The sequence below is a fragment of the Chenopodium album genome, chromosome 5 (assembly GCF_948465745.1).
Source record: "Chenopodium album chromosome 5, dcCheAlbu1.1, whole genome shotgun sequence".
Classification (NCBI taxonomy): domain Eukaryota; kingdom Viridiplantae; phylum Streptophyta; class Magnoliopsida; order Caryophyllales; family Amaranthaceae; genus Chenopodium; species Chenopodium album.
This window is the reverse complement of record NC_137838.1, coordinates 77,077,161-77,090,214: the sequence shown is the minus strand read 5'-3', so window position 1 is coordinate 77,090,214 and position 13,054 is coordinate 77,077,161. Positions and strand designations below refer to the sequence as shown.

The window sequence follows — 13,054 nt, the reverse complement described above, 5'->3', positions numbered from 1 at the left end:
TTTTTTTTTTCGGTTAATTGTAAAGGCCTTGTTTGGTGAAGAACCTTTTAGAGAGTTTTTAGCTTATTTGGTCCTATTAGAGATTTGACCAATTAAAAAAGCTAATTTAGGTGTTTGATAACTAGATTATTAAGAGCTTTTTACATTTGGTTTATTGAACAATTAGCTTTTTGGCTATTAAATACATTAAAATAGCTAACAAGTAACACCTAATTACTATATACTTTAAAACAATCGGCTAGTCAAACCAGTTTATAGCCTTTATACAACCAACTAGTCAAATCAGCTAATACATTCAGCTATCAGGTAATTACCAAATAGGGCCCATATATTTGTAGGCTTGTAGCACCATTACTTCAACTGTTGTGAGTTTTTGCAAGATTCGTTACTCATCTTACAACTTCAATTTGGAGAAGGTCTCACACAAAGTGTTCACCACACATATTGCATCTTGGGATAGTTCCTCATAATTGTTGATTACCTACCTGAATCTAAGACACAAGTGATAAGCATCAACCTCATTCCCTTTACAGGGTATTTGGTGCGTGGGAATAGGAATTTGAGTAAAATACACCATAGGTTGGGATAAACAGGGAAATTTAATTTGTTATGGGGAATTCATAAATATATGACCATGTCAGCTGAAATCAAGTAACAAAAAATCATATACTGTATAAGCTTACCTCTAGCAGGACTGCAGGAGTCATATGGATGGACATTATTCTCTGAACCCTCATAATCATTATCACTATCTGAATTTGAACCTGTAACACAATATCGCAATTTTTATGTTTAATTTATAATACAATAGTTTTGACAATGCAGTGAATAGTTCACCCAAAATTGAAAGATGACAATAAAACTTTACAGAAGTATAGGGTACTAAGAATTCCAAAGAAATACTCCATAGGCAGGAAATTATTGACTGAAAAATTAGAATATACTCCGTAGTCAAATAAAGTTTACAGTTACCTGCAGACGAAGTATCATCATCAGCTCCATCTTCTTGAATAGAACGAACGTCTTTCAAATCAATTGTTATCTCTGGAATATGTTCAATCTCAAACCAGCCTTCACCTCCCTTCATGCATTTCTTTTTCAACAAAGGACAAGCATCTATTTCAAGAGTTTCTAGCGACTTTGACAATGCTGGTCCATCTGACAGAGATTTTAGCACTTTGCAGTGGCTTATTTCTAGATGCTTCAAGGAGCGGAGATGTGGAAGAAACAGAAGCACACTCAGCTTGGGGCATTGCTTTACAATAAGCTTCGAAAGAAGTGGAAAATCATCATAAGTTACTCTTATCCAAGAGTCTAATTGAGGCATGCCATCAATTAGTAGCGTCTCCAATTTAGGAAAGCTGACAATACCATCCTTAGCATGAACCAAACGATTGATGTCTGTCAATTTGTACATTAAAGAAATCTTCAAATACTTGAGATTTGGTAACTCCCCTAATCTAATTTGAAGCTCTTTTATTGCACACTTGAGGAGGGTTATACTAACAAGCCTCTCATACTCTGGAGAGCCCATCCAAGCTGGTAAATTTAAGCCGGGATAATATAACACCTGCAACTCTTCCAAACATAAGTTTGGCTTAAGATAATGAGTAGTCCAATACATGCAGCGTAGATCTTGTACACTGTATGATTTGAAGTCATTCCATCTTAGTTGTAACTGAGTAAGATATTTTTTATCAGATAAAGTTGCTTCCTGGGCCTCGCGCTGAGTCACATTTTCCAACCCAGAGATACAAAAACTTCCTTTAAGGTTATTCATGTGCTGGAGTTCTCTAATGCTACAACCCTCTCCTGAGTCTACAATGAATGCTGATAGTGTGCGAAGCTCAGTAAGAGCTCCTATACCTTTGGGCATGATTGTTAGTTGGCCCAAAACATCAAAATATAAATAGCGAAGGCCAACAAGCTCTTTCATTCCATCCGGAAGGATGTATAAATGCCTACACCCTTCGAGTTTCAAGGTTTGCAGTTGATGAAGTCGATCAATGGACTCAGGTAAACTCTCAATTAGTGTAAATGAAAGATCAAGGTAACTTAATTGTATTAGATTACCTATAGAACTTGGCAGCTCAGTTATATGACTTCCACTCAAATCAAGTGCCTGTATGGACTTTAGAGCTAAAAACAAATCTGATGGTATTTGTTTGAGAGAAGAGCCATAATCGCGAACCAATAAAAGTGTCCTCAATTCATTGAAAGTCTTTAATGTCTCAAACGTTCCTTGATCAATGTGATTAGACACTATTGAGACATGCCAAAACTTAGATCCAATAACATATGCATTTTCATCTTCTAACATGGCACGCAGATCCTTATTTTGGATTGTTAGCATCCCATTTAGAAGAGTGGTGACCTTGTCATAATTAACTTTGTACTTACTTTTTGAAGTCAAAATATCAACTCTTGCTGGTAAGATGTATTGTCCCTCTAAAAGAGCATCAAATTTTAAGTTTCCAGCATCTTCCGTGTGCTTATCTCCTAAAAACCCCACAGCCATCCATAACTGGACTAATGTCTCTCTCTCAAATTCATAGTCATCGGGGAAGAGACAACAATGGAGCTTTGTCATCTCTCGTCCAGGGCTAACAATAGTTTTCATCCTCATTATTGCTTTGAAAACCAATGCTAGGGTGCGCCAATGATTATGATTAATCAGCAGTCCTACAACAATAGATAGTCATTATTTGTCCAAGTTTACATAGTTTAGCTAGTTTATTACCAATTATGAACAAGGTTGTTTACAAAGTGTTAGGCAAACCGCAACTTACATACTACATTTGTTAATCTACAAGAATAAACTTGAAATGAACATAAAAGATGTCAACACTTGGGTAATTGTACCTGTTGTTCTATTCATTCGTGATTTCACTACGAAATATGGATCACTCTGATGCAAGTGCGAGGCTATTGAAGCATTAGGCTCCTGGTTGACATTGCAGATATGTCAAAGGCAAGCACATATATATAAAAAATGTAAGCACTTTCTTATCTACACATTTTATGATACTAGGGTGGCTATTAGATGAGTAATGTGCACGCCATACATAGTCATGTCACCAGATCTCTTTTAGTTTGGCATGTTACAACTATAATTGTTGGTAGCTGGATGAGGAAAATTATGCAAACAAATATTTTAGCAGTATATAGACAATAACATTTTAATTAAGGATAACAAAAAAGTAAATAAACATTTTAGAGAATATAATTGTCCAAATAATATTGATAAAACTATAAAAGTTATTTCAAAGTATGAATGATTGTCGTTCCAAAAAAAAAAAAAATCCTTAGTGGTTTGTACTCTAAATTTTTTATCATTTCAATTATATCTTAAATAACAATTCCTGTCCAAAAAAAAAAAAAAAAAAAAAAAAAAAAAAAAAAAAAAAAAACATAACCAATTTAAAATGTTGAATTCTTAGCTTTAAATGTAGAATAGTTAATTTTGGAACATTTGAAAAAAAAAAACCTTTTAAACAATTTTTGGTAAATAAAAAATAGGAAATTTTTTTCTCATAAAAAAAAAAGGAAATTTTATCAGAAAAAAAATTGTTAACCATTTTTGGCAAATATGGAGTAAAAAATAGGATATTTTATCAGGATTTTTTTTTAAAAGTTAAAACTTCAACTTAGAGCACACCCAGTGGATAACCACATTATTTGGTTATCATGAGAGAGAAAGTGGAAAAATAATTAAAAAAATGAGGAGAGAGAAAATTTTGTGGAAAAATTGTAGTAACCAGGTTACAACAATAACTGGTTATCAACATTGGGTTATAGATTAAAATAATCTACTTTTTGCTTTTAATATTTGTCCTTGGTGGGGTTGATTTAAATTAGGAGAGAGAAAGAGAGAAATTGTGGGGTTGAGATTGGGTAAAAGTAGGAGAGAGAATAAAAAATCAAAAAGTTATGGTTAACTATTGGGATATATTGGTTATTAAATGGGTATAAAAGTGGTTATAGGTGAGGTGGAAGATGGAGAAATTAATAAAATAAGGGTAATGCTATACGTAGTCCTAAGGGCTATATATAAGCATTAAATATACTATTGGAAATTGTATAAAATTAGGAATTCATGACAAAAACACTCGTAAATCAGCGTAAATAATGTTTATATTTTGATGATTTCTTAACTTTTTACGATTTTTAAGTGTAAATTTAATGCTTATATGTAGCCCTAAGGGCTATGTATAGCATTTTCCATAAAATAAATAATAACCAAAAGATTGTGGTTAACCATTGTGTTTGCTCTTAGTTTTTCACGTTTTTCGGCATTGACTTGATATTTATCTTTCTTCTCCATCATCGCCTCCATTGTCCACTCCTCCCACCACTCTTCTCTCTCCTGAATCTCCTCCCTTCAATTTTCACAAAATGGTGTTTTTAAAATTTTTCTATGATTTTTCCTTAATTTGTGTCCTAATCAACATATGTGGTCTGTTATCAATAATAATTAGTTCACCAAAAAAAAAATTAAAATAATACTTCGTACTACATTCTCTCAATAACCATGTCAGCATGAGCAATTGAATTGAGAAAAAAACTAAAATGAACTTGCCTGACTTGGTGAAAACTTGTAGATTTGTCCATCAAGATAAACTTTTAAGAGTGCTCTTGTCCCTGTGTAATTCAAGAATATTAGGCCCTTGCTGTTTTTTTAAAAGTGCTCTTTAGCTTTTTTTACTCTTACCAGCATAAATAAATAAAAAATAAAAAAATAAAAAAAAAACAAACAACATTGTTTTTTTACTGTCAAAAGTTCTAAACTTTTATTTTACCACACAAAAAAAAATGTTTTTACCACCTATTATAAAAAAAAGGTAAATTTAACAATTCTTTTTTTAAATTTTCAATTTTCGTGCCAAAACATGCACTTTAGAGGGTTTGTGGGGGCGTTTTAGTCCTTTGAAATCAATTTAAGGTCAAAATTGGGAAAAATAAGCATAAATGGCTAGTTTTTTTCAACTTAAAAAATACCTCAATTTGCATAATACACGTAGAATGATAGAGTATAATACATATTCCTGAGACTCAACCATCAGCGTGAAATAAAGGTTATGGGTTCAAATCTCATCTACCCCCACTTTCAAGTGGAATATGGAGCGCTGGGTATGAGGAGGGCCCATGCTGCATCCATAATTCTAGCCCAAACGGGCTCTCGTGTAAGGGGGCGTGATAGAGTATAACACATATTCCTGGGTCTCAACCATCAGCTTAAGTTTTTGGTTGAGATGGTCCTCTAACATAGAACAAGGCATTTTTTTTTGACAATTCTAACCTCAAATAGGATTCAAAGGGCCAAAATGCCCCCCTATAAGAATTTTTTTAAAAACCTGTTTGAATTTTTTGACGGTGTTAAAATAAAAGGTTTATAAGTTTTTAGAATTTTTTGTGGTAAAATAGAAGGTTTATAGGTTTTGATAGTATAATAGTTTTAAGAATTTTTTTTGGTGGTAAAAAAAGTTTATAAGTTTTGATGGTAAAAAACTTTTTTTTTTTTAGGTAAAAGTAAAAAAAATCCTATAATATTATATTTTTATTACAGTCACAATTTTGAGAAAGTCCTAATACATCACCGTTAGACACGATTAAATTGCATATGTAGTAATAGCCTTTTATACTATTGGAAGTCCTAATAGTATTACTGAGATGTTTTTTTTAAGTACTACTAAGAGTATCTTTTATACTATTGGAACTGTCTGGGAGCATATATAATACTACTGAGAATGTTCAGTAGTACGTACTATCAAGTAGTACTATATTGCCTCTTAATAGTACTCTCAAATGTCATTATATACAAAATTGCTATTGTAATATATATGTTTATGTCTAACAGTGATGTATTAGCACTTCCTCGATCTATAATTTTAAACATTATATTAGTCAAAATGTAACTATAGAAAAGTGATGGAGAGAGTCCTTCCATGTAATCATGATCATCTATAACAAACAAAAACTCCAATAGATGAATAAAAAGGAAAAATTTTCAAAAATAATATACGACCTTTGGTTGATCTTAGAGGTGATCAAATCAAAGAGTAAGGCAGGTAGGTTTGGGCAAAGTCAATTCAAGGCAAGTACGAATTCTTGTGTGAACCCTGGTCCATCTAAAAATAGATGGACCATCTCCTAAAAGACACCTCTATACAAATAAAATACAACTCTATTCTACTCAAATCATTCTTCTTCCTGCATCTTTACATCTTATTCTTCATTTTTTTTGTTAATTTTTTGTTCCTTATATACAAAATCTCTCTCTCTCTATCTTTTCTTAAAAAAAAACAAAATCTGATCTCTTTTTATTTCTTTCTCGATTTTAATTCATTCTTTTTTTTTTTTCAAATTCATATTTTCTCTCTCCTCTATTCTTTGATTTTTTTTCCATTAATTTTTTACATTAAATTTCTACATTTAACGTGATGGAAATTGTCGATATTCCTGAATAGATCAATCTAGGTTAGTTATTATGAATTCATTGTGATCAATATTAATTAATTTTTTTAATCATCAATGAATTTGTGGATGAAATTATTGCTTAATATCAATTGAATTTGTTGCAACTAATCTGATCGATTTCAATCGTAATCCATTATGATCGATTAATTGATTTTTTTTTTTATTGTTGTCATTAATTTGAACGATTAATTTAGTTAAAAAAAAATTGGACATTGCAAATTTTAAACATTTAGTAAAAAATATCCGAACTGAACATCGAAAATTTTGAACAGTTAGTAAAAATATCTAAACAATCGCAATGTACCACGTTTATACTTTTGAACATTTAGTAAAAAAAAAAAAATAAAAAAAAAAACTGAGCAATTGCTAATATGAACATTTAGTAAAAAAAAAAAAATCTGAACTGAACATTGAAAATTTTGAACATTTAGTAAAAATATCTAAACAATCGCGATGTACTACGCCTATACTTTTGAACATTTATTAAAAAAATTTGAACGATTACAAATTTTGAACATTTAGTAAAAAAATCCGAACTGAACATTAAAATTTTTGAACATTTAGTAAAAGTATCTGAACAATCACAATGTACCACGCCTATACTTTTGAATATTTAGTAAAAAAAAATCTGAATGATTGCAAATTTTGAACATTTAGTAAAAAAAATCTGAACTGAATATCAAAATTTTTGAACATTTAGTAAAAGTACCTGAATAATCGCATTGTACCACACCTATACTGTTGAACATTTAGTAAAAAATATGAACGATTGCAAATTTTGAACATTTGGTAAAAAAAAATAATCCGAACTGAACATCGAAAGTTTTGAACATTTAGTAAATATATTTAAAAAAATTGCAATGTACTACGCCTATACTTCTGTACATTTGGTACAAAAAACTGAACGATTGCAAATTTTGAATATTTAGTAGTATAAATCCGAACTGAACATCGAAAATTTTGAACATTTATTAAAAATATATGAACAATCGTAATATATTACGCCTTTACTTTTGAACATTTAGTTAAAAAATCTGAACAATTTCAAATTTTAATTTGAAGTTTTAGTAAAAAAATCTGAACATCGCAAATTTTGAATATTTAGTAAAAATATCAGAACAATCGCAATGTACCACTGCACGCTTTGAAATCGATCGGATTAGCTTCAACAATTCATCTTCATCACTACTTGTAGAATAATTTGTCAAAAAAAATGTGAAAAATGTTTAGAAATTATACACAAATTACCAAAATTTAAATAATTTAAACAAATTACAACAAGTTCGAAGGAAATCAATTAACGAATTTACAGAAATATAAAGAAATTTTAAGTTATTCAAATATTTAATTACCTTATGGACCTTTTTCCTGTTTTCTTCCATGGAAATTTGTCAATTGCAGAGGAGAGAGATAAGTATTGAGCAATTGAAAAATGAAATGAAAGTAATTGCAGAGGGGAGAGATATGTTTGTTGGAGCAAAATAACAAAAAGAAATAAAATGAAGAAATTTTGAGAGTGTTTGGACCGCAAGATTTGAGGTTTGTAGGAGCCAGTGGTCCAGATGGATCAAGGTCTACAATAGACTTATTGGAAAAATTAGCCCGCATGCTCGGGCTAGGTCGAGCCAAATTTTAGGCCGAAAATTGCTTGTCTAAACTCGTAAAATAAGCCGGATTAGGCTTTTTCGAGCCAGTCCAAAAAAATTAACAAAAAAACTTAAAAAATGTATGCCTAAGCCAGCGAGAAAAATTGAAAATTTTCAAGCTAAAAACTTATTCTTAAAGCCCACCCAAATTCGATTTGGGCCCTTGGGCTATGTTGAGTTTGATCACCTCAACCTCCAAATATCACAATCATCTAATCATAACAAACAACTGCTAGAATAAATAAAAGAAAACATTAGTTTTATTAATCCCAACTTTTCGTCATTCACTATAAATAATCCCAACTTTGAAAGGCATTTTCTTTTAACATGTCAAATGATCAATGACCTGTTGAAAGTAATTTTTTTTTTAAAATGACTTGTGTTTGATAAAAAAAAAAAAAATCAATAAAAACCAACACCCACCCCATGAGTTCACCGGCTGACCACCTCCCCTTACCCTACGTTGGTGCCTAACCCCAACCAACATCCACCAGACCCCAACACATGGGGGAGGGGTTTTCTTGGTGGTTGCGTGGGGAATGGAAAGGGGGATGGTGGTTCAGATGGAAGGGGAAGAGGCGACGACGCCACAAGCCTATAACCATAGATTTAATAAGTTTAGACAAAGAAAATGGAACTTGAATAATGTAATGCCACAAGCATATAACCATATATTTTCTACAATTCTTTTTAGATGCATCACTTTCTAAATAAGGAAAGTTCAATTTAGATACATCACTTTTTAAATAAAGAAGTTTCAATTTATTACGTGCATCACTTTCTTTTGTAATTAATTAATTATCTCTATCCTTTTCTTATCACATGGGCCCTATTTTCTCTCTACATATCTCTACTTCAAAAGTTGTCTAAGAATCTACGAAAACCAAAATGATGCACTAAAAAAAATGGAAGTAAAAGATGTTTATTTACCTTTTGATTCTGAACTAGATTTAGACGAGGATTTGTTTGTTTTAGCACGACCATTAGAAATGCTTTTCTTGAAGAAAGATGGAATAGCACTAAACTTCTCCTGTTGAAAAAGAGTCGCATACTTAGTTTATTGTCAAACTAATAAGGTAATACTTATTTTGTCCAATAATAATTGTCACAAACTCACAGTCAAATACTCCCTCCGTCCCCGAATGATAGTCACTATTTTCATTTTTGGACACCCAAAATGTTAGTCACATTTCACAATTTTAGGTCCCATACAATAACACAAAATGACCTATATACCCTCATTTTTTTTGCTACATTATCTGTGCTTTCCAAAATACCCTCATATTTGCTTTTGTACTTGTGCCTTAATTGAATGAGTTGTCTCCCTTTTGAATGACAATTAGTTTCTCTCTCTTCTTTTTGTTTTGCACATGATTGGATTTTAGTTTCCACGCACTTTATTTATTTCTCCTTAATTCCCGTGATTTTCACCCAAAAGTGACTATCATTCGGGGACGGAGGGAGTATAACACATATACTAGTTTTGGCCTCGTGCAATGCACGGATTTATAAAATATGATGCAATAATAGTCAATTGAAATTAAATGACTTATGTAACAATTTTTTTTTAAAATTTAAATTTATTAATGTCTATCCTTTAAATTTTTTTAACCGTTTTTTTTTTTAAAAAAAAAAGTAGAGCATTTTGAAGGAAATTAGTCTGGTCAAGTAGGAGACTCGCCCCATCCCCGCCCCAGGATAGGTCTCGGTTTGGTGGGTGGTGGGGCGGGGATGGGGATGAAAACCATACCCGTCATGGGTGATGGGGTGGGGGTGGATTTTAGGTTGTACCCGTCCCACTTCGTACCCGCCCTATCCCCATCTTATACCCACATCTATATATATTTCAAAACAAAATTCTATACTTTTATACTATTTTATAAAATATTTGTGTAAAATAAAATATTAATTATAATACTTTGTAATACACTTGTATTATAAACAAAAAATGTGTAATATTTAGATTTTTTTTTTTTTAATGTAATCTATATTAATTATATAAGATTGTGTATTTGAAAGGTGGAGGTTAGGTGGGTCTTGGGTGGGGATTAGGCGGGGTTTAGGTAGGGATGGATATCCAAGTGGGGGGTGGGGCGGGGATGGTTTTGGAATTGTACTCGCCGGGGCAGGGATGGGGATGAATTTTAGACCCGCCGCGGGGACGAGGATGAGGATGAAAATGTTAGGTGCAGATGGGGATGAGAATGCCAACACCTGTCCCGCCCCATTGACATCCCTATAGATAGATAAGACCAAGTTTGATCAAATTTACACATTTTTGCAGTTCAAAAAAAATGCACATTTAGTTTTATAAAAAATCACATTTCATCCTTATTAAAAGAAACGTCTTATTATACTTTTTTTATATAATAATTTGTGGTACTCCGTTATTTGTGAATTTATTTTAATGACAATTATAATTATTAATTCTGAAATAAAGTATAAATATACGGAGTAATATGTTATTAGTCGAAGTAATACCTTTTTTATTTTTTATTTGGTGCATCAGAATTCTTTTGAAAAACTAAAAAAATTAATAATTATATGTAAATAATGAAAAAAAAAAAAAAATTGTGAATTTTTTGTACCTGAATATTGGAGAACCATGTGGGTCTTCCATTGAAGTTTGGGCAATTTCTGACATCGAGTAAGCTGAGCTTAGGAAGTGAGTAGAGTGCGTTATAAGGTATAGATCGCAAATTCGGACAATTATAGATGTATAATTCCTGAAGAGATCTAAGGTATTTCAAACTTTCTAGCTGTTGTAGCTGTGGACAATCTGCAATCATGAAATACTCAAGAACCTTGGCGAATTGAACCCAGTCAGGCAACCGAACCATTGGAAGACCTACTAGTTCCAATCTTTTGAGAAAGGAAAAATATTCTTCCCTGTTCCAATTTTTTATACTTGCTATAGGTTTCGGTCCTGCTATGTGTTCCTTTCCAAAGCCTAGAACTAGACTAGCACAATTATGCAGAACCAATTCCTCAAGGTAATTGATATGAAGTGTTTTAAGGCTTGGGCAGTCAAATATGCGCAATTTTCTCACATAATATCCAATTTCGATCAAATGCACACAGTGAGAGAGTTCTACTAACATTATTTGGGGGGGAAGAAAAGGCAAAGATGATTGCCGGGATGTCAAGTATAAATTACTCAAATCGGTTAGTACTTCTAAACCCACAGCATTTTCCAATCGAACACATCCATGAATGTCTAATGTCCGCAAGAGCGGAAAGAACTCACAAGAAAAGCTTTCGAGAAGAACATTCCCTGACAGGCTTAGATATTTCAAGGAAGATAGATGCAAAGGTGGAAACTTCTTAAATTGGGATCCAGATAAGTCTAATACACAAAGCTTCTTTAAATTATCCAATCTTACAATTTGACCTGCAGATCCGCCAAAAAATGCATCCCAGTGACTAGAGAACATCAATAATGAAGTAGTGTTTTTAAAATTCTGGATCACCTTTTCCAGGTTAACCCGTGAAAACCCGTTCTTGCGGAATGCTACATGCTTAGTCCGTTGTCTAACAACTGCAGAAGAGGAACCATCAGTAGTACGTGTATTGAACACGGCTACCTCTTCAGCTGCAAGGCGGCGTGCTGCGTCATGGACGACAGGGCTCATCTCGCAGCTGTATACGCTTCTGCTGTTTCCATTACCAAAAACAGACACGGGCTTTTCAAATATCCCTCTGGAAAGCAGCTCTTCAAAATACCGCTTTCCAGTATCTACTAGACGTTCATCAGGACTTGTAGATATTACAGTAGTTATTACTACATGTGTATCTATCAAGAGACCCTGAGCAATCCACATATTGACCAGAGTTTCTCTGACAAATCTATGACCTTTAGGATAAATTGAGCAATACACGACTAATCTAAAAAGATGGGGCTGAAGTTGTACAACATTTTCAGGCAACTCAAACTCTGTAATTTCACTAAGATCAGAACAACTTTTAAACAGTGGCGCCAAGCGTGAGATAACCAACCTCAGCTCCTCAAACCTCTTCTCTTCTTCTTCTTCTTCTTCATCGTCTTCAACAATTAAAGAAGTCACACCAAAATGAAGATCCAGTAAATCATTTGATCTGCAAACAGAGTGCTCGAGATCATCACTGGATAAAGATAGATCTTTGGTACGGCCAGAGTCAAGCAGAAGGGGCAGTGCATCTTTCAGTTTTGTAAGATCATTTTCCAGATCTGGTGGGAATTTGTATTTTGAAAGATTAGAGGGTTCCAGTTTATGGAGGAGAGATGCAACAACATCAGAGAGTGGAGGGTTGTCCATCATCTCACAAACAAGACCATGAAAAAACACAAATGAAATTGTATTGGCAGAGGTATATGCTTATATTCTTTCTTCAATACAAATCCATGTCCATAGGGATTGGATCATTGGATAAGTATGTCAACGTATTAAGTTAAATAATTACATTTTAAGATTTTATCGGTGATTATTACTCCAAATAAATTACTCTCTCCATATGACATACTTTTTTTTTTTTTTAATAAATTACTCTCTTTGGACTAGAATAATTCACTATTTATATAGCTACTTTAACTATAGTTCTTTTATAAACGTAGTAAATATACGAAGTATGATTTTACAGATATTAATATAAGGTTTTACAAGTCACTTTGGTGTGTGATGACTACACCGTGTGGCTAGGTAACACACGGGGTAACCCCTTGAGCTCCTGACTGACCGAATAATCCATGATCGAGTGAGTATCCCCTAACCAAGTAACCTCAATCATTTTTTAAAAAAGAATATGTGGCTGGTCATACGATGTGGCCAGCTACATTGCCTATATATGAAAGTTTGTGTTTACAATAATATTTTTTTAAAAAAAATTAATTTTAATTAGTATTTAATTATATAAAAATTAGGTCAAACTATTACATTAGCATGTATGCAAAGTTC

General features: G+C 32.5%; 1 protein-coding gene across 1 annotated transcript; it reads right to left on the bottom strand.

Moving 5' to 3' along the window:
* Positions 1-92: 92 nt before the first annotated feature.
* Positions 93-12,577, bottom strand: LOC145632354 (uncharacterized). Its single transcript, XM_081684709.1, has 7 exons — positions 10,712-12,577; positions 9,054-9,153; positions 4,580-4,641; positions 2,863-2,944; positions 973-2,682; positions 684-764; positions 93-491 (listed from the first exon to the last, which is right to left on the bottom strand). The coding sequence occupies exons 1-7, from the start codon at positions 12,419-12,421 to the stop codon at positions 478-480; spliced, it is 3,759 nt and encodes a 1,252-aa protein (XP_081540835.1). The 5' UTR covers positions 12,422-12,577; the 3' UTR covers positions 93-477.
* Between the last annotated feature and the right edge of the window lie 477 nt (positions 12,578-13,054).